Below are 23,539 nucleotides of genomic sequence, written 5' to 3' on the forward strand. Positions count from 1 at the left end.
TGTGTGAAATTATTGATGCTATAATATTGTTGAACACACTCGAGGAAAGCTTATTCATGGTTCTTGTTTTATTAATTAAAATATTAGACTTTGTGAAGAAATACACTACATGTAAAAATACAATTTTTTTTCTTCATGTTCATTGGTTCAGTGACTGTTTTTCATGATGCATCTATATATTTGGTTTTAGGCCAAACTGGCAATTTTATGTATGTAATTCCCTTTACCTAGCTTTTTAAATTGAGGTAGAATGATAAAGGTCTGTCATATCTGTCCAGATATACAAATCTGTTTTCTACTTCAATTACGCTCCCTTCATGTTTCTCATTCTTAAAGGGACTTGGTAACATTGTTCAGATGAGATAAAATGGTGCTAAGGTAACAACTTCATTGGTAGATGAACAATTAAAGATAATCTGAAAGTTTGAGTGAAAACAGACCATTGTTAATGATACAAATTGGGAAAAACTGATGTGATCAATTCCTTAATTCTCCCAACTATATTATTACAATTTAATTACATTTTAGGTGAATGAAAATCGTGTCAAAGCAATGAATTGACTATATATACCATTCCAGACATTTAAGTGTTGAAATATTTTTTAAAAGCCTGTGTTATGTCTTCTTTACATGGAAAAACTGTGGGGAAAATTAAAAAACGGTTGGCAGAATTTACTGTAAGATGGTGTCGCACAGTGACGCCTTCAAAGAAAACCATAAATATCTTTGTGGTTTGGGAGTTTTTTCAGGATTTTTGCATGTTAGAGGGTTAGTACAGTAGAAGGAATATAATAGGTAACAGTTCATACGAAAATTACGCAGTTTTTTCATCAACCTTCAACAGTGTTACCTCACTGTAATATGTTTATTGGTTTGTAGTGACTACCATGACTTCCATATCCAGGGAATTTGTACAACAGATACTCTCTTTGGTAAGAAATTGATTTTTGAGTAATAATGATTAAAGGCATTTCTATAGCGCCAGATATCTAGATAATTCTATTCCGAGGCACATTTATTATTACTCCGGCTTTAGCCTAGCAGCCGTTTATACAGCGCTCCAGCATTTCAAGGAATTAATTCGTGCCAGGTACCCATTTACATCATCTGGGTTTAGTATGGCAAATGTAGATCAATGTCTTGCCAAAGGACATTAGTGCCACGGCGGGACTCGAATCCGATATAATCCGATATCGCTTATCCATTCCTTTATGTGTACTAATTCTCTCACTCTGACGTTCACGTAATCCGATAAATCACTTATTCATTCAGTATCCCGCCCAAGGCAGCCCCAGAAATCGGATCAGACTATAGATGATCCCGATCTGAATCGAGGTTTGTTCTTTACAAACCAGGTTTGTAAAAACGTGTAAAATGCGTCATATGACGTACGAAAACCAAGGTTTGTCAACAAACCTCCTTTGTGAATTCGGGCCTATAAGTTTAATTAAATCAAGGAGATTCCTGGCTTTGGAGGTTTCTTAAAACCATGTTAAAGAACGTTCCGGTCTGAATAGGCCTATCACGGATTAAAAGAACAAGTACCTATGCCTATTTCATCCAAAGGAATCCCTATCGAAGATTTAAGCTAATGCTATGCTAATGCTAATTCTATGATAGTGTAACAAGCTTTGTGCTTTTTGTAGGCTTAAGATCTGTTATATAATGTTCATTTTTGTTGTTGTTCAGATATTTCTGTTTTTTATCACTTGCCTATGTTCTGTTCTTTTTGTATTATTTTTCAATATCTTTCTCTCTGTTCTTTCTTCTTGCTCTTGTTAGTGTGCTTGATTTAGATAAGTATGATTGAATGTTTTTCTATCTATTTTGAATGCTTTGAAGGCTTGGGACCTTCATGTCAACTAACAAGGAATATTTTGCTTTTTTTAAAACAGGGAATCACACAACATACGTATGTGATATCAATAATACAGAGTAAATGTAACTAGTTAGCTGTATTGTACAAACAAAATTTATCATCATCATTGTTAAATAAAAAATAAAGCATATGTCGTCATATTTTGTAGATTGAAATAACGAACGTAGATTTGTAAATATATAATAAACTATTGAGGAGCAGCACTGTTGTACATGTAGATGTTGTAGTACGATATGGATGGAATGTGGAGATGGAGGAAACACCTAGATGGGACATATTTATGGGGGAAAGCATGCTCGGGAGGGGACATCTTGAAAGTGAACATGAATGGTAAAGAGAGAGAGGTAGACTGATAATTTGGATGGTGTCAGACTTGAAAGGTGACAAATCATATGACATAATAAAGAAGAAGAAGAAGGCTCAAGATAGAGAGGGGTAGAGAAAGAACTAATGATGACTCTTGTGTGTGTAACTGCCTTTGACAACTAAGAGAGAGAGAGACACACACACACACACACACACACACACACACAAAAAGAGTGAGACAGACATACAGACAAAGAGAGAGGGAGGGAGCGAGCGAAAGGGACTAAGGAGGAGGAGAGAGAGAGAGAGAGAGAGAAAATAAAGAAAGAACGAAGAAAGATGGTAAATCTGCTCACGCATAATAGCCAAAAGAACCAGGAATCGTAAATATTAACGCTAAAGGTATCTTTTAGCTAGTATTTCTCCAAATATAATAATTGAAGTAATATTGCGTACATGAAGCCTGCCAAACGTGTGAATAATGAAGGCACTTTATCTATGATTGCATTATTTTCATGACTTTATCTATGATTGCATTATTTTCATGAATTGTAATTGGTCGGTTGCAATGCCATTTAATTTGTAATTTCGACCTATATGATGCTGGTAATTTCTATGTCTATTTTTGTTTTCATAGATTTTGATTCTTTCCTCTCATAAAGAAAATTTCGTATAGTTTACAACATTATTATACAAAATCACAAATAATCTTCAACTTTGCAAGTGAACATTTACCTATAAGGTTACAAATAAACTGTTCATATAAAATATATTTGCAGATGAAGTTACACATTTACAGAAGAAAAATATTCACATACCGGTAAACGAAATTATAGTTGCACATTTTAAACAAATCGCACATTACTTTTTACAATTTCCTCGTCCAGCTTGCATATAGATTTCCAATTATTTATTGTCTTTTCCAAAATAATTATTCAAAATTTTCTTTAAAGAGACAAATAGGGTTATGATAAAAAGAAGGAATAAAAATGCATGATAAAAGAAGAAATAGAAAGAGAGCACCTACTACCCCCCCCCCTCCGCCCCTCACAACACTTAAACACCTGATGGCAGGGACAACCCCCCCCCCCCAACAACAACAACAACACAAAACACATACATAAAACGAACAAACAAAAGCAAGGGTAGAAAAGAGAAGAGGGTCGAGAAGAAGTATATTGAAGAAAAAAAAACATTTATTCAAAACTTTCCAAGGCTTCCCATTTCGCTAAATGAATTGAAAGGTATCCCTTTACACTGAAATTTTTTTCTCTTCATTTCTATTTTTCAATAATCTATCTATCTTCTATTTCTTTTGCTTTGGAGGGTTTCCCTTCTTTCTACTGTAGAAAATCATATATTTAATCAAAATATGGTTCTTTGTTGTTCTGTTTTTATGTTACTGTCATCTATTCCTATATGAATTTATTTCCAGGATAATTTCTTCAGAATTGGTAAATTAAAGAAAACCAAAACCTTCATACTAAGTTACTTTTATTGTAAAGTTTAAGATATTTGAAAAATATCAGTGAAAATTTGAACAAAATTGGGCAAGGAATAAGGAAGTAAGAGCTTTTTGAAATGACTAGTCACTAGAGGGCGGTATTCAATTTGATGACATCATCTGTGGACAACTCTCCATGCCTTTTGTACATCAAATTTCATGTTTTTCCTTCTTTCTTGTGATTGAGATAATGTACTCCCCTGAAAGCAAGATATAGAATGCAAAATGATATTCTACTTCACTTGAAGTCGGATCAAGAACACAAATAAATACGAAGAAAACAAAAAAATTGTGAAATTTTATGTACAAAAGGCATGGAGAGTTGTTCACAGATGATGTCATCAAATTGAATACCGCCCTCTAGTGACTAGTCATTTCAAAATGCTCTAACTTTCTTATTCCTTGCCCGATTTTGTTCAAATTTTCACTGATTTTATTCAAATCTTTTAAACTTTACAATAAAAGTAACTTAGTATGAAGGTTTTGGTTTCCTTTAAAGGCACACTGCCATACTTGTAGCTACTTGCTCACTCTATATAGAAAACTTCCCCAATCGGTGCCTGTTGGTCCCCCATGATCCTCTTTTTCTTATGTTAAATGAGAGCTGAGTTAATGAGATAGCCACCTGTCACATAGACCTCGCTGGCTCGCTGTGTGGTCTAATCCCTTCTTGCCCAGTAGTGGTGACGGTCTTTAAGTCTATCTGCACATCCCCCCCCCAGACTTCCTTTATTGTTTTACATTCAAACACTACATGCTGATAAGTTTCCTCAACATTTTTGCAAAATGAGCACAACCCATTTTCATGAAACCTAAATATATGTAAATGCTTATTTGTATATAAAATCTTATGCAACAGTTTGAACTGAAATTCTCACAGTTCACTGATTAAGATACACATCCTTGGTAAAATAAATATCTTTTCTACCTCTCTTCTTGAAATATTATAAAGTGACATTAAATTGCAGCCTGCCGAGTTTGTTTCTACATTTTTCTTAATTTGAAACAGTTTCTTTGAAAACATCAATTCTAAACTGAAGCCACTTTGAATTGACTTTCTTAAAGGTTGTACATTTTGTTTCATTCAGTATGGGCTACTGTGTACATTTTATTTACTCTATCAATTTCCTCTCTACTCAAACCTTTCATTATAAAATAAGCGTCAGGTTTCAATTCTCCATTTTCATCACAGATGTGATGAAGTCGTTATATACATTTTTAAAACAAATTTTCCTCAAATAAAGTTTGACCTTCTAATCAAATAAAATTATTACTATATAATATTTTATTCCCTCTGTATCTCTCTTTTGTTTTAACATATTCTTTCATATATATCCATACTTTCAGAAGATTCTGATAAAAAGAAGGTAACTTCACTGTATCTCTCCAATATTTGCAATAAAACATTAAATTCCCGCTTATTGGTCTCATTAAATATTTAGAGTAATGTTTCCATTTGATAGCACGAGTTCCTGTTACAAGCCTTTTTATCCACATTATTCTTTGTGCTTTTACAAACAACCTAAATTGCATCATTTTGAGCCCACCCTGTTTATAGTCTAAAATCATTGTACTTCTTTTAATTTTATCTTTTATCTTTATCTTTATCTTTTATCTTATCTCTACAAGAAATCAAAACATATTATTTCAATTTCTTTATATACCCACTCTGGAACTGGCATTAGTGATGTTACATAATCAATTTAGAATATCCATATACTTTCATCAATTTAATTTTACCCATTAATGTTAAATCACGCGTTTTCCACCACGTCAATAATTTGTTTTTATTTTGCTTAATATTTCCTTATAATTCATTTCTTCCTTGATATCTAAATTTACTGACAAGTAATCACCTAATATTTTAACAACATCTGCGAGCTTCCCAAACGGAAATGTATGATTAGACACCTTTAATCCTGATATTTTATATAAAAAAACCCTTCTAAACATGATCTTTTTCTTTAACTGAACTCATATCTTTGATGAAGAGTGTTGTATCATCCGCATACAATACTTGCTTTATTTCTGTATTTCCAAAACAAATTCCTTTTACCAGGTTATTATTTCTATATAATATTGTGCGCTAAAATATCAATGCATAAAATAAATAAGTACGGAGATAATGGGTCCCCTGTCTTGATGTGTATCCCAACTTTCAGTATTAGTGTATAATATTAACCATTTACAAAACGATGGTCCAAACCCAAATGAGTTAAAGACCTTGTATAAAAGTGAATGAGATACGGAGTCAAATGCCTTTTCAAAATCTAAGGCCATCAATAAAAAGAAGTATGAAAAATCATATCATCTATTATTCTTATTGCTTCTTTAATGTTCCTATTCTTAACATAGCCAAGTTGATCAAAAGCTATAATATCAGGTAAAATTTCTTGCAATGTCTTTGAAATTATCTTTATTAAAATTTTGTAATCGACATTTAATAGGGAAATCGGTCTGTAGTACAATCTAAACCTTTGCCTTTTTTATGTATCAAGGTGATAACTGCTTATCTCTGAGACGCTTATAGTTCTACATGTTTAAAAGCTTCATTAAAAGGTGCAAAAAGGACCAGAATTACTGGCCAAAAGTTAAGATAAAATCTATTAAGTATTGCGTCGTGCGATACATTTCACCGTAACGGTAAATCTAAATTCAAGAAAGTTAAAAACTATCTTACGCGGGGCTAAGGTTCAGCGAGGCAGCTGCCCAACCAAAAGAAAATATCTCGGTTATTAATCACCGATACTTTATATCTCTTCTTCATTCTGTTAAATTTTCCTCTTATTTGCTTTCTTATATTTTCTTCTCCCGTTTCCTCCTTCACCTTCTGTATTCTATTATAACCTACATTTCCTCTCTCCTCTAATCTCTTTTTTTGGGGGGGGGGGGGGGGGAGCGTTTTCTCCAAGAATGTTCTATCTTAATTGCACATTTCGTATTTTTATTGGAATAGTCAGAGAATGATTTTTATTTTATATTCTCTTTTTTATTCTACCCTCTCCTTCTCCATCTTCTGTATTTATTATAACCTTCATTCTCTCTCTCCTCTAGTCTCTCTCTCTTTTGTTTCCCTTTTTTTGAGGGGGGGGGGGGGGTTTCTCCGACTCTGTTCTATCTTAATACATGCATATTGCATGTTTTGTATTTCCATTGGAACAGCCAGAGAATGATTTGTATGCCAATATACTTTTATGTTTCTGCATTACCAATAAACTAAACTAAACTAAATCATCCAGCTGCAAAGTGCAAACGCACTATTCTATATTGCATTCAGTCAAGTGTAATAAATATTTATAATGAGGGCTGATAACCAGGTCAGGCTGACGAGAACGGTCCACCAGCAGGCACGTAGCCCCCCCCCCCCCCCAAAAAAAAAAATCCAAGATCGGTTGAACTTTTTTAGACCCCCTTTTTTTTACCTCCATCGATTACTTGTATGTGCCCCCCCCCCCAAACATCAAACTCTGGCTACGTGACTGTCCACTTTTTGTCACTTTATGAAAGGGAGACACCTACCTGATCTAATCATGACTTGAACAAAGGCATATTTAAGCCTTAATCCGCTCGGTCATAGCTACATTTTCCATTTTCACATGCAATCCGATAGTCCGAACCCAAGTAAAGGCCCAGTAATCGGATCAGACTGAAGATGATCCCGATCTGAATTACGGATTTTGAAAGATGATATAAGTTTAAGAAGATTGCCTTGGAAGTTCCGCCGGTCTGAATAGGCCTATAGCGGAGTCAAAAAACAAGTAGGTCCATAATCATCCAAAGAAATCCTTATTAAAGGGGATGATATGCCATTAATTTGAAAGAATTCCTTTAAAAAAGAAAGCTATCGGCTCAAGGACTTACTTTTCCTTTCAATAAATCATGAAAGGGTCCATATCTGTCGCGGTTTGTTATTCCTGAAAGCCTATCTTGCTCTTCATTCTTCATAAAGATCAACCCCAAATCCTTAGCTCTAATCCTGAAAGGATCCTCTCAAGACAACCTGTCGTTCGTATCTGTTGCGGTTTGTAATCCCTGTAAGCTTACCTTGCTCTTCATTCTTCGTAAAGATGATAAGATCAACCCCAAATCCTTAGCTCTAAGATTTGTTAATTGGTCACTGTTGGTTTTTGTTCGGGTTCTATATAAAAACCAATAAAACACGCTGTTTGTTGGATCATCAGTCTGTTGCCACTGGAAAGCAGAACCTTAGCAGACGCAGGAAACATCGTGAATCAATAAAGTTATAATATCAACTTATTGTGGATATCTTTGCTGGTATCTTTGCTGGTATCTTTGCTGGTAGGAAGGTGAATGATGAAGTTGATCGTCGTAATATTGTCGGCCTTTGTGGTCGCCGCGACTGCTAAGAACGCCACATTTTACACGGTAGAAGAGTCGATTGATGACCACTACATAATCGTGATGCAGGTGAGAGAAACATAATGTTGTAGATTCTTAAAAAAAAAAAAAAAATGGCTCAGTTCATATTTTTGTAGGAACGTACATTTTTGGAATATAATATCATGCTGGGTTTGCCAACATTATTTTTATCTTTTCGTTTTAACCCTTTCAGGGAACTTTATTTTACATATCTAAAACGTTCACAATAACGTATATACACATAAAATCAAAGCATTATCTTAGAATACCAGTCAAAACTGTTTTTCATTGACTTTTGTTTTAGAATTAAATTTGACAGCAATTCATTCTTTAAATCTACCATTCTATTTTGTCAGAAATGTTGCCGACATTGTTAGTCTTTGTTGTGGACGGTCGTTTTATATAATGTGAACCCTCGAAAGAGATTGCAAAAGGCCCAGGAGACCAAAATTATCGGGCCAATGGGCCGTTTGCTGCCGATCATAATTATGTAGGCCTAGATTTTAGTTTCTAGTAATTTGTGACCATTTTTTTCTATTTTATGGAGACCTCTTTACAAAGCCACATGTTGTGTATACGGCCAATTTTATTCACTCACCAAAAATAAATCTTACTTCAGTTATAATGCAGATTTTTTTATGGGATCTCTTTTTTTTCTTTAAAAGTACATCTAGAACAATTGCTTTGAAGTTAACTCATCGCTCAGATGAGACTGGCTATTAATCTTATGATTTTATATTTTAATCATTCTTTTACAGCCCGGTTACGATACTGATGCCATCAAGACACTGATCTTGGAAGACGTTTCAGGAATCTTTGATGGTGCTTATGTCGAGCATACGTATACCACAGCCATTCAGGGCTTCTCAGCTAAACTCTCCAAAAGAGCTGTCGAAAAGGTAAATGGCAAACGTGATTATGATCAGGCGCGGATCCAGGATTTTCCAATAGGGGGGGGGGGGGGCGGGCGGAAATTCGAAATTCGCGCAGACCGTTATTTAAACTTACCAATACTGACAAGGTCATATTAGAAGCACTGTACTTTAATAGTGTACTGGTACCTACAAGCGGGCACAATTATTTTGGAAAGGGGACATGCTCACGTCGGTGACACGACATTTGCTCCTGCGACAATTGCTCCGGGCTTTATTTCGTCTAAGATGTAGGGTTAGGGTTAGGGTTTCAATAGGGTTTTATGTTAGGTTTAGGGTTAGGTTTAGGGCAGGGTATAGTGTTGAATCCAGGGTTGAAGTTAGCCATTCGATTAGTGTATGAAATTTACAGCGGAGCAATTGTCGCCTGAGCAAATGTCATGGAATCGCTCACGTCACATCTCTTGTCCGATATCAACATTCCCCGTTTTCAAGTTATGCTCGCGCGCAATTTTTTTGACATTTCCATCAGTGGGGGTTGAAGCCTCTTGCCCCAATATCTATTTCCTGGTTTAATAATTTGGTGAGTGAGCGGAAATTTGAGCTTATGTATGTTGTGAAAAGTGTTAATTGTCACCAAAATATACGAGATAAGATATAACAAATGCATATTGGTAATTTTTAAATTTTCGGGGAAAGAGAGGCTGCAACCCCATCCCGCATTAACTGCAGGTGTTTTGAAATCAAATCAGACTCCACAAAAAAGTATTAACCAAAACGCACGAATCCTGTTTCAAAAATCCAAAAAATGTCAGCTTCAGAGGGGGGCACATCACCCCTCAGATTCCCTCTAAAAGTATTAACCGAATCGCACGAATCCAGGTAAAAAAAAAAATCAGCTTCAGAGCTAGAGAGGAACCCCCCCCCACACACACACACATACAGACACCCCCTGTGCACGCAAGCGTGAAATTAACGCTGGCGCTAATGCGTAAGCAGGGGCGGCGGAGCTATTTCCAAAGTGGAAAGCACCAACAAAAAAGGGCACCTACAAAGCGAAATCTCAAAGCTAAAATATACATTTTTTAGACATTGGTATATACCCTTTCATTGTGATTCCATTATCAGGGACGATTTCAATATTTGTTTTTCTTTATATATCATACAAGATATTGCTTAAGCATCACACTTTCGGCTGGGTGTGATTGTCTGAATATTCATTTGCGAGCGAGCAAAGCGAGCGAGAAAAAATGTAAGATCTGTGAGCTCGCAGAGTGAAAAATTACATCTTATAAAGAGGAAAAAACCAAATCATGATGGGGTTATAAGCATCACGGAAGACTGAAAAAACATTTGTTTTAAAGTGACATATAATTGTATCATCTATAAATGCGAGCGAGCGAGCGAGCTTTAGAGGAAATTACTCTTAGTCGCTTTAAATTAGGTGCAAGACTAATGATGAGCAGGTTAGGGGCACGTGCCCCCCCCCCCCGTGCCTACGTGCGAAAGGGATAAAGACACTTATTAGAAAAGAAAAGGAGCATGTGTCAAGGTACAAAGAGTAATTATCAAAGGTTCAAACGGGGCACTTCTTACACCTGAAAGGAGGCACTGACCAGAAATGAGATAGGGCACTTATGAGTATGGGAAATGGGCATTTGTTGACGGAAAAGGGGCATCCATCAGAAATTGATTTATCAGAGGTGAAAAGGGGCATTTAGGAAAAGGGGATAGGTCCCTTATTAGAAAGGAAAAGGGGCACGATTCAAAATAAAAGGGCAGTTAGCAAAGGTGAAAATGGGCACCCATCATAGATGAAAAGAGTACTTATCAGGAGGGGAAGGGGTACTTTTCAAAGTAAAACGAGCATCTCTCAGATTTGAATAGGGGCAATTATCGGAGGTGAAGAGCGCACTGAAGTGAAAAGAATTAACTTCTCATATATGAAAATGGTCATTTACCAGAGATGAAAAGGGACACTTTTTATTTATGAAGGGCCTCATTTTTCTAAATAGCCCTTATCAGATAGGAAAGGGGGCACATGTATTGATGAAATGTGCGCTTATCCGAGTTAAAAAGGGGAAAGGGGCACTTCTTTACAAAGTAAAAGTGGCCCTTCGGGGGGGGGGGGGGGTACTTGAAGAGTCGGGCGAACTTTGCCCCCTACCCCTGCCACCCGGCCCATCATCTGAAAATCCAAAATGATGTTGTAGGGGCCGGGCGCGGCTTTATCATGAGTGCTTTTATGTGAACCTCTTTTTTATAAATATATTATGCTGGATTCCGACCCAGATTGCACACTATAAAATGATAGTATGATCATCCCAATACGCTTGTAGTTCACGTATGCACCCCTTCCTCCTAATTCGTCGTTACCGTCACTGCCATTTACGTATGGCCGGCCGGCGTATTTTTTATTTACACGCTAGCGAGGGGAATTTCTCGATTAATTCCAATGAAACCGCTTAAAATTCCAATGAAACCGCTCGCGAAGAGTTTAGCCTAGATCGGAGCGCTCGCTAGTGCTATACGCTAGTGTGAATTTACATCCAGGAGAAAGTTTGCTTAACTTTTTCTTGAAACACTTCTTCAGTATACAAGTGTCATTTCGGACTTTACAGCTCTCATAGAAATCGCTTCTGGACCGTCAAAGAAAAAGTTTGAGAACCCCTGGTCTACGCATTATACACATCAGGACCAACTTGACAACTTGACAAAAATTTGAGGGGGGTTCGACCCCCCCCCCCCTGCGTACGCGCCTGCATGTGCATCCCTTCCTCCTTATTCCCTTATCCATCGTTACCGTCACTACCATTTTAGTAGGGCCGGCCCCCTCCTTTTAACGACTCGCAAGCCATCAAGAATGACCCCATAATTTATAGATTACCATTCTGCAGTTCTTTGGAGGGGCCGGGCGCGGCCTTTTCAGAAGTGTTTCTACACTAACCTTTTCATGCACTACGGCTTAACATAAACAAGCATGCTAAGATTTTTTTGAAAAGAAGCATAATTTCGACTCAGTTTCGCATAACCTTAAAATAAGAATACGGCCAGTCACCCCTCCCCCCCTCCCCTCAATGCATCCGCCTTTACGCACCCCCCTTCCCCTTGTCTTTCCCTTATTCGTCGTTACTGTCACTAATTTTTAGTGCCATTTCGTTGTCATTCTTTCTCCCCGGCTCCTCTCTTCTTTTTCTTTCCTCTTTTTTGAACTCTCTCTCTCTCTCTTCTTTACTTCTTTGTTCTCTTTTCTTTTATCTCCTCCTTCCCCCCCTTTTTTTCCCCCTCTTTTTTCCTTCTCAATTTTTTTGCGCCGCCAATAGGGGGGGGGGGGGCTGCGGCCGTTTCGGCCTTCCCCCTGGATCCGCCACTAAATGATAACAACAGTAAGGAACGCAATGCTTTAGATATTATTGAGCATCATAAAGGCAAGTCTGGGGATGATCATCACATCAACTACAATAATAAAGGCATTTTCAATAAGGCAATGAAGGTGATACCATGGACCATCGTATATCAATACATACATTACATTTAAATATCAATAAGACTAATTGTATTTATTTTAAAAACATACACTCTAAACATGTACTTCATTATGATATGTTTATAGATGATTTGCCCATAATTGAAAAAGAAGTTACAAAATTCTTAGGTGTAATGATTGATTCAAACCTAACTTGGAATAGTCATAATAACAACATTTGCATGCTAGTCTCGAGAAGCATAGGCATTTTATATAAATTAAAATATTATCTATCACAAAAGTCACTATTTATGATTTACAATTCCTTCATTTTGTCATACATATCTTATTGTAACATAGTGTGGGGTAATAGTAGTAAGATGACAATTTTGTTAATATTTCGTCTCCAAAAGAAAGCACTTCGTCTTTGTACACATTCACATTATTTAGCCCATACTGATCCAATATTTTGTAAACTATAAACATTAAAAATCGCTGACTTTCACAGTTTTCAAACTGCAATCTTTATGTATAAATTTTGAATAAATACTATACCTTTGGCATTTCGAAATATTTTTGTTTACAATAGTGATATACACTCTTATCCCACACGACACTCACCCGATTTCCACTTAACCTACCCCAAAATTATTATGGCCTATAAATCGATAAGACATCATGGTCCAGACATTTGGAATGCTTTACCTGACAATATTAAACACTCTGCAACTCTTTATTCATTCAAAGCATCGATGAAAAAGTATTTAATATCTACATATTCAAAAACATCATAAGGGTCTCAGAGGTTTTGATTGTTTATTTAAATTAATTTTAGATGACCAGTTCATTAACAATACGAATCGAACACTTACTTCACCTGCACACACCCACTTGCACACACTTGCATATTTTTTTCTTTCTTTAATTTCTTTCGATTTTTTTATTCAGACTCTCTATTCACCTACTTACTCCTACAACAGCGCCATGTACCCCCCCCCTTCCCGGCTGCTATCGAACCAAGCATCTTTGCTTATGATAGCTGGCCTCTGCATTTATCTTGATTATTTTTACTTAACCCCATACTTTCAAGCTTTCAATTATGCATTTTTATTTGTGTGTATTAAGTTGTCACTCTTTATGCAAATCAATTATATTATATATTATTATACTATTGTTATATGAATGTTTTATATTTGATTTATCAATAAATGCAGAAACAGCTGCTAAAAAATAAAATAACAAAAATACTAGAATACTGGAATTAAGGGCGTATCAAATATTCTGGTAATTGGGTTCTAGTGTTGTAAAATATCTGAACAGCAAAAACTAATCCTTTTGAGTACTTGAAATGCCAGATTTTGTTTTAAAAGACCGTGCATGGAGAACAGGTCGTTTCTTTCCCCTTTGATATGTCAGTTATAGGGATAACGAACCACCGTGATGATACGACTGGAGATAAATCTTGTGAAAAAGAAGATTATGAAGTTTATCAATAAGTTGCCATAATAGTAAACGTCTTGCTTTACAACTCTGACCCTTGATAATATAAATTTGATTTCTTGTAAAGGAGCCTCAATTATATATATAATGTGTAATCTTCTTTAAAAGCCATTAATTGAATATATTATGCTGCTAGTCAGATGAGAGATAAAACAATAAGTTTGACGATATTCACCTTAGAGTTTGCCTTATCAATACATAGTGCTCAACAAAATCGATCTCTAGTAACAGTTACTCGATTTATTGTAACCAGGTTCACTCATATCAGCTGTATTAATACCTCTGAATCATATATCCATTTTTAAAGCTGCTAGCCAGAGAAGAAATAAAGTACATAACCCAAGATGGCGTCGCCCGTACATCAGCTGTTGCATCCTGGGGCTTAGATCGTGTTGACCAAAGACTGTTGCCTTTAAATGGAAAAGCAGAGTTTTCAGGTAATTAATAACAATTCACAACTCAATCATAGATAGTCACAAGAAAGTAAGAAATAATTTAAGTTTATAATCTTAAAAAAAAAAATATTTGAAAATGTTTGGAGATGTTTTTAATGAATCTAAGACATAATTGAAACGCATATTTTCTCTCTTATTCTCCACTTCGAATAAAGGTCGGCTTCAAGGTTTGATAAAAACAAAAAGGGGTCACAGTTTCGAGGGGGGGGGGGGGGGGAATTGACAAGTAAAATAGACGAGGTCCTAAAACAATCTAAATGAGAATTTGTGGTTCCAGGCTCTTGAATTCATTTTCTATATGTGCCTTGATTATTTTATTTTTATAATCAACAAGTAGAAAGAAAATAGGATATAGCTCGTTTCTTAGATGCTGATTTACTCCAAGAATCCCTGACAACCGAATGAAAGGTTATCATATTTTGAGGGGAAATGTTTAATACTAGAGGTGCACAATGATATGTGTGGCCCTATATCCGTCAGTGAACTGAATGACTGTACATCTATGAAGATAATGTGTAGGTCGGTTGTTCGATAAAGACTACTTATACTATAAATAATTATATTTCTCAGCAATTTTGATTATGGTTTTCTGAGTTGAAGTAGAACAAATATCAACAGAAAGAGTTAATTGATAATTCGAGAAAATCTCAAATAAAGTATTGTATATTACCAGTAAATTACCTTGAATGCATTGTTCTGTTTTACCCAATATAACAAACGTGCTGTAACGATTTACTTATAATTAATCAAACTCTTTCTCCCAACCTGTCTTCTTCCGGCCGCCTCCCCATAGGCGATGGCACAGGCGTTAACGTCTATGTTATCGACACTGGCATCGCTCCAGATAGTCTTTACTTTGAAGGCCGAGCCGTGGCTGCCTTTGATAGTGTTGGTGATGCGGATTACGTAAGTGTTCTCATGCATACTTCTACTACTACCACTGCAAACGATAATAATGATAATAGTAATGATAATAATAATAGTAATAATAAACTTAACCGACCAAAGCGCTACAGTATTATTATTATTACCCCAGTCACTGGACTAATTGCGACTCTGCAGTTTGCAGTGCATACTCTCCACTCCTCTGGAGAGCTTTCCAGCCAATCGACCTCTTCCATGATAACATTTTCGAACCAAACTGTTAAAAAAGGACCAAAAAAAAGAAAAAAAAGAAGGCCGTTCTGTTGTGTATCTGTTCAGAAAATTTGGGCTAATTGAAATATTGGTTTTATTCAAAAGTGATTTATGTGATGCAATCCAATTGACTTTTCAGGCCTTCTCACGGAATTTCATGTATTCGGCTTAGGAACACTTGCAATTATCTTATAGACCATGTTTACTGGGCTACATTAAATACTTAATTCCTTATATCCTTTATGGACAGTATCTTCTTTATGGATTTATGAAGGTTACTATACGAGATCAAACATTATCCAGAAGAGCAACAATTTTTACTTTATTTGTGATATGTGACGTAAGAGTGGGGTAATTTTTATTATATACCTAACTTTAGAAATCTAGCCATCTGATTGGTCGAAATTGGAGTCGTAATTTTAGCCATGCCCGCCTACTGGTCAATAATTAAAAAAAAAAATATGCTCGCATGCCCGCCTACAGGTCATTAGTTTTGTTTTACAGATACCCGTTGCCCCGGGTAACGGGCCGCATAAATACATTTTGCGGAAATCCCCATTGGTTTACGTGTAAACAGTTTCTTTGTGTGAGCGCGGATACAAAATACAGTGCAGTTCTAGCAAAGATTTACAGACATTGTCTCAGATTTTCTGTGATGTTTTAACCAGTCTTTACTCAAGAAAAGGATAAGATAAGAATTCTTTGTAGATTTGTTTGTGAAATTCGGTATATAAAAGATTTATGATTGCATGGACTGCTGTAATATTTGAAACATAACTGTTTCTATACTGGCTCTCGGGGACGTTACATCCTGCCGATGACCTAGCGGCATGTAACGTCCCCATGCGCCTATAGAAACAGCGATGCCTCTCATAGCAGTCAATAAATCTATACTATTTACCCTGCTTGTTGTGGCAAATTAGCCTCTGAATTCTCCCGATTTCGTTTGATTATTCATGATCGATTCCTGAATTTAATGTAAAATCTCATCACGAATGTATTTTCGACCAGGTAGATTGATGTGGTTGACATTACCGTGGTTATTATTGTTTTTTCCACAGGGAATTGACTGTCAAGGTCATGGAACCCATTGTGCTGGGACAGTAGGGAGTAACATGTACGGAGTGGCCAAAGATGTCAAGCTGTTTGGTGTAAAGGTATTAGGCTGTGATGGAACTGGCTCAACGAGCGGGGTCATTGCAGGTACGTAATTCAAATGTGTAGTCATATATCTATATAAATACAAAAATACACTGTTGGTCATAAAGGTGGAATATTTTTTTTCACCCAAATTTATGGAATGATTTTGAAAATGATTTATTCCTAATAGATCTAGATAATAGTATACATTCTCAGATTGTATTGAATATTATTTTTCGAGCGTTTGTTTTGCGTGACTGCTAAAGCATGTGCACGCTACTATGCTTTTTAATATCAACTAGGGGACCTGCGTCCTTTATAACTGACAATAATGAGGATTAATGCCTCGCAAAAGGGCACTAATATAGCACATCGACACGGTTATGGTCATGGGGCCTCACGGTTATGAGGCTATTGCTTTGCCATTGAATCATGACTGTACGCAGCGGGGGCTAGGGTAGGGGGCAGCCCCCCACGAATAAAAAACGAAGTGCAATAAATTATCAATAATTCATTGCATTTTCCCCCGGTCCTCAAGAGGAAAAATTCCTCTGTACGGTCGTGCATTATTGTACAAGGCATTTTTTGTGTTTGCTTTTATTTGTGGGGGCTGCCCCCTACCCTATCCCCCGCTTTGCAGGTCAAAAAATGAAAAGATTAAATTCCAACGGCATTTGAAAGAAAATACTAATTAAGAACTTTCTTTAAAAAAATGAGGGGGGGGGGGGGGGCTTGAAAATGTCTAAGTGGGAAAGTAACGACTAATTGTTGTCGAATCGACTTAAGTGCTACCAAGTCGGTAAGTAATAGTCTGATTTTTAGACCATTGTACCGAATGGTCGTACGTTTTGTGCTGCGCAAAGATTCAATCAATTTAATTTTGGCCATTATAAGAAGTGGGTTATTGATCTATAAAAATGCTCATGTACCCTTTATAACTATTTTATGTATGTTATTACCAAAAAAAACCAAGTCAGTCACTCAATAGTGTCTGACAGTGAAGTCTAGCAAGTAAACGGGTTTCCTTGAATAATTTGAATATTAGGACACTGCTAACGTTTAAATTTCACAGATAAGACATATATGACATATTCATAATTCCTGCAAAGTTCTACAGAATTTTATGTTGGCTGCAAAAGGGACATGGTATCTTTAATCCTCATTACTGTTAGTTATGACTTAAGGACGTAGACAGGGACGTAGGTCTTCTAGTTGACACGCATAGTAGCATACACATGCTTTAACAGTATATATATATGTGTGTGTGTGGGGGGGGGGGCGTTTGCGCGTGAGTGTATATATCAATACACAAATAAATGAACTCAAGGGCATTTTCAAATGATACCTTATCGAATTCTCCGTAGAAATAATGTTTATGTACGCACATTTCAGAAAGTGACTAACGAGGCATTTTGATCGTGTTTGAAGCTGATAGGGATATTAAACATGTTAAATCGAAAATCACATATTTATACAGTCAAACCTGTCTATTAAGATCACCCATGGGAAACAGAAGAAAAACAGTGGCACTGCAGACAGGTAGCCTTCTTAGAGAGGTTATACAGTGCGTATACAAAAAAAGTGTACCCAACTTCGGTAGCTCCTAATTAAAAAGTCATGACCAATATGACTTCAAAATCTATTTCATAGAATGAGTAACCTTTTTTCTGTCCAATGATATTCATGATATTTCTTCCACGGGTGTCTGAGCACCAGGGTCTGTAAAAGGTGTTGTCCAAATTGCCTTGTTCCAAGTTTGGGCTGATGGAACGACTGTGAGTCAGGTCATATGCATGTACCTCTGTGGCTTAAATCCTTGTAAAAGTTGAATTATGCCTCGTGCTTCAGTTCTTTATTGTTTAGAATTATGCATTGTATCTAGGCTTTCACAGAACCTTGTTTCAATCTATGAATTATTTTGAACAGCCTACTAACTTCTTGTCTCATAGCTAAACCATTTCTGCTCACTGGTCTGCTGTGGCATTGATCACACTCATAAGGAGCATAGGGTGTTTATTTCAAATAGCGAATAAGTTCTTGTTTAATAATAATAATAATAATAATCGGATCTAGTTATAGTTATAGGGGGGAGGGGGTCGTTTGATGAATTATTTTTTTTGAAGGGGAAGGGGCCCACCTCCTGGACATGTGTGCCCATCACCACGAGAATGCCCACTGCCACTCATCACTTTTTAAACTTTTAACATTTACTATTGGTTTGTAACGTGCACTTTGCAATTTTGTTTGTATGTATCTATTTTCAATAATTTATTTTGTATATCTTTAAATGTAACAAATGTGCAATTCAGCCTTTGGCTGCTAATCATTCGATGAATAAACTCTTTTTGAATTGAATTGAATTTGCTTTATCAGAAGTCTCTAAGCGCTCTACAGTCTCTAAGCGCTCTGTTTAAGACTGCAAATGTCTTCAAAGTGCATGGTGATTGCTCTTATTTTTAGTTATGACATTTCTAGTTTTCGTTTAGGAACTTAAAATTGCTATGAAGGTAATTTTAGACCCCAAAATATGTAAAAAAAAATTAAATAAAATACGATCATACCAATTCAGCTCCACTTTAAAAAAACACGGAGACAGTTCGTTAATTAATTATAACAATACACGGGCTGGCTGGTTGTGCGTATTATAAACCAACACGAAAAAGATTACAAAGCCAATATTGGCATTGGCTGGAATAAAACGTATAAGGCGCTATCTCTTTTTTTCAACGGCTGGTTCAAAATTATCGAATATTTGTGGGGCCCTACACATATTAGACATTGTTTTATTTATGGATATTTCAGCATCTCTGAACAGATTTTGATCAAACAATGATGAATTTTGTTTTCATTTAAATTTCATGTTCTTTCAAATTTGACACTCAGTTTAATCCATTTTATTCACTAATGAGAAGAAACAAGGGATGCGAATGAAGTCAAGATTGTAATCATATTTAATGAACAGAAGGTCCTACATTTTGCTTGTCATAAGCATTTTAACTGCCTGGCGGTCAATGTAAATAATATTGCTTTTGCTCAAACTTGGTACAAGAGGATTTTGACAATACTTTTTGAAAAACCTGCTGCTCAGTCATACGTGGCAGCTCAAATATGAATATGGTATCATTACACAGGGTATAAGTTACGCTTTCCCTTTGAATATGATTCAAGGTCATATATGGTTATACATTTTTAAAGTTTTAAAGTTGGGTACACTTTTTTGTATACGCAATGTACAACAGTTTCTTTCTTGAATGAGACAAAACACATGGCCACTAAAGACAGACGGCCTTTATGAAGAGATGGAGAGGTGGCCAACGAGACATATTTGACTGTATACAAAATTATTTTTTAAAAGTTTATTATTATCATCTCATTTTCACTTCAGGTGTTGATTTTGTGGCGACATCTGGCCAAAAGCCAGCGGTAGCATCCATGTCGCTTGGAGGCGGCCGCAACTATGCATTTGATGATGCCCTGAAGTCTCTCATTATCGATGCCGGGATCACTATAGTGGCATCCGCTGGTAACTCCGATGATGATGCATGCCGATACTCACCTGCCGGGGTCGAACAGGTGGGTCCATCCAATCTTAGTCGGGCGAAGGTGAACGGGAAAGGGGGGGGGGGGGGGGCTGGATGGGACTGAAAGAAGTGGCCCCAGCCCCTCCCCCGAAAAACCCCTAATTTGCCATACATGTACACAAAGAAAAAAGGATATGCACATTTACGTGTGTGTTCATATATTCATCTTGGTAATAGTTTTTTTTTGTAGAACATGCAATCGTAACACCTTCCTTAGAGGCCGAGTGGAAATGCGTAGGTCGTTGGTTCGACTTTCGACACGGCACTGAAAGTCCTGATATAAGCAAGGCATTCATTACTTCTCTCTACCCATGTATTTAATGGAAACCCGGTAGGATACGCCGGAATACCCCCATGGGAATACTCCCCCGGGAGCAGAGCGTGTGCACCGTTATTCATCTTTCCTTACGTACCTGTTCTCTTTTCTGAATTTTTTTCCTTGCAATTATTCTTTCCCTCCGCAAAAGTAGTGCTAAAATTAGCACTGATCATTTTATTTAATGTATATATATATATATTTGTTTATGCGGAGGAAAGCACAGTACTCTTCCTTTTTTTTTCTCCAATTGTTTACGATATGTTCAGTAAAATGTGTCACTTAAAGATAACCCTCGTGTAATCATATGCTTTTGTAAATATGTTAATTCAGATACCCTTATTTATACACAACCTATGAACCGGGACCTACATAATACAAGCTTTTCTTTTTAGTAGATCCCCCACTTTATTGATTGATTTATATGATTGTATTCTCTGTTATAACTATTATCATGTACATTATGTTTTCTATATTGTATGTTTAGTTATAATGATTATCATTGCTAATTATGTTCAATTATGATATTTTTGATTAAGTGAAATAAATAACTTGAAACTTAAATAATTAACCGGGTATTAATAATTACATTGTAATTGTAACAAGTTATCAAGCGCTATACAAATGTGACTAAATGTATTAATCTGGTCTCGATCGATCGCTTCTGTTAATTATTGCAGGTAATAACTGTCGGGGCTACAGCTGTAGACGATGAACGGGCCTATTTCTCCAACTATGGAGAGTGTGTGGATATATTTGCCCCTGGTGTGGACATCCCAAGTGCATATATCGGAGGTATAGAGGAGACACGAACATTCAGTGGTACATCAATGTCTTGTCCCCACGTCACAGGTGAGTACTCTTTCACTTAATGATGAAAAAACAAAAAAACAAAAAAAAAACAAGAAGTCCATATTTTCAAAATAGGCGTTGCCAAACATTTCAAAACCCTAAATTTCTCTCTTCGTTTTGAAAAAAGGTGATGCTTAACAAATTATGTAATCCCTTAAAATTTGTCATTGTTTTAAAACATAGGCACTGTTAATCATTCTTGAACTCCATTGTTTTACATGATGTAGGTGCTGTTGCTATCCTTCTGGCTGACAATCCCAACCTGACACCGGCAGAACTCGCAGCAAAAGTCATAGAGATGTCCACAAAAGGCTTGGTCACTGATCCTGGATGCGATTCTCCGAATCGTCTCCTTTACGTACCACACTGTTAAAACAAGTATTAAAAAACTGCGGGTTAAAAAAATGTTGATTAAAAAACACTCGACCATGGTTAAAAATGTAGTGTTGATTAAAATTTACTTTTAATCTTGCGTTGGTTAAAACAGTGTTGATCAAAACTATTCCTTTTAACCTATGTTGGTAAGTCCAAGTCGTTGGCAAACATTGTAACCCAGCATGGATTACACACAAAATTCTGACAGTAAAGATAGCCCCCTTTCGGTTAAAGTTTAATCAATGTTGAATAAAGTACTGGTCACGTGACCCACCGGAACGATTATGGAAGCGCGTAGCTAGCGATCGCTCGACATAATACATACACTAGCTACAAATGCATTCATGAATTGGCACCAATTTATCTGCAAGAATTAATCGAGGAATACAAACCCTCACGCAATTTACGGTCATCTTCACAATTAAACCTTGTATCTACTTCTGTGTCAACTCTCTCTTATGGTAATCGCTCCTTTCGCAAAGCTTCTGCTGAACTTTGGAACAAATTACCTTTAAATGTAAAAAACTGTCAAACCGTTAACCTATTCAAAACTAGTCTCAAGACACATTTATTCAAAATTGCGTTCGATGATTAATTATCTCTGTTCACTTAGATGTGTATTCCATATGTATTGTTATTTGTAGGTTTATTTGCATTTTTAGTTTTGTATAAGATGTAATTGTATATCAGTCTATTTTGTGTGTATAGCGCTTAGAGACTTCGGTGGTAAGCGCTTTATAAGTAACGTTTTTATTATTATTATTACAAGTACACAAAGTACATGCTACGCGTGCGACAAAATTAACAATGGAGGTTGTCGCGAGGACGCTAAGGAAATGGTAGCCTATAATCTAGGCGGAGTGCCGAGCTTTTTTCTTTGCTGCTAGACTAACCTTAAGCAGAACGTCTGATACGGCGAGACTACAAACCGTGAGTCGCGGTTCGTAGTCTCGCCGTATCAGACGTTCTGCTTAAGGTTAGTCTAGCAGCAAAGAAAAAAGCTCGGCACTCCGCCTAGATTATAGGCTAAGGAAATGGGGGTTTGGACGGTCTTATCTCCGTGTTTTCAGGTAAGAAATTATTTTGATATTATCATCATCAATTTTAAGATTGTAAGGTAGAGGTGAAATAAGGTTCTTGCTCAAATCAAAAACGATTTGTATCCCGTTAGGCTGTACATAGCTCAACCAGTAAAGTATCTATATTATTAATACGCAAAATCGCCGCGGGGGGTCCAAACGGGTACAAAACGGTTCCTCAAAAACGTCTTTCCCCGACCCCGCCCGCCTCCGCCGTGGCGCGGGGAGGGCGGCACAATTCCACGAGGCCTGTCTCCCGTAACTTGCGTGCCACCTCGACCCCGCGATCGACGTCCACGCCGTTAAACGCGGTTTCGGGGTGCCGGGGAGGACGGGCGGACGAGAGCACGGCGGGCGTCGTGGATTGCGAGGAGGCGACGAACCCGCGAGAGCGAGTCCGCAAGGCGTGCACCCGCCCTCTGTCTAATTATCAAAGAGAGACGAAGAGACACACGATGGACGAGAATCCACTCGCGTCAACGGGTGTAGCAAGTCTTATTGTAAAAGGCTGCGGCGTATCCCGAGTAAGACCTCTTGCTATAGGATTGGCTTTGTAGCGTGTAAGAGAAATACACATCAACAGACGACTCACCCGGGTGATGGGATGTAGCCAATATGTACGCTCAACGGGTTGAGCGTACCCGTGTTATGCGTCTTTCTATAGGATATGATTTGTAGGCCAGGCGCCCACAGTGTA

General features: G+C 36.9%; 1 protein-coding gene across 1 annotated transcript; it reads left to right on the plus strand.

Annotated features, from left to right (window-relative positions):
- The first annotated feature begins 7,851 nt into the window (after window positions 1–7,851).
- LOC752419 (aqualysin-1) lies at window positions 7,852–21,827 on the plus strand. Its single transcript, XM_030991716.1, has 8 exons — window positions 7,852–8,117; window positions 8,828–8,968; window positions 14,215–14,344; window positions 15,156–15,268; window positions 16,561–16,702; window positions 20,025–20,212; window positions 21,217–21,388; window positions 21,616–21,827. The coding sequence occupies exons 1-8, from the start codon at window positions 8,001–8,003 to the stop codon at window positions 21,759–21,761; spliced, it is 1,149 nt and encodes a 382-aa protein (XP_030847576.1). The 5' UTR covers window positions 7,852–8,000; the 3' UTR covers window positions 21,762–21,827.
- Window positions 21,828–23,539: the final 1,712 nt, after the last annotated feature.

Source organism: Strongylocentrotus purpuratus, unplaced genomic scaffold (genome assembly GCF_000002235.5).
Source record: "Strongylocentrotus purpuratus isolate Spur 01 unplaced genomic scaffold, Spur_5.0 spur5_scaffold_2, whole genome shotgun sequence".
NCBI classification, from domain to species: Eukaryota; Metazoa; Echinodermata; class Echinoidea; order Camarodonta; family Strongylocentrotidae; genus Strongylocentrotus; species Strongylocentrotus purpuratus.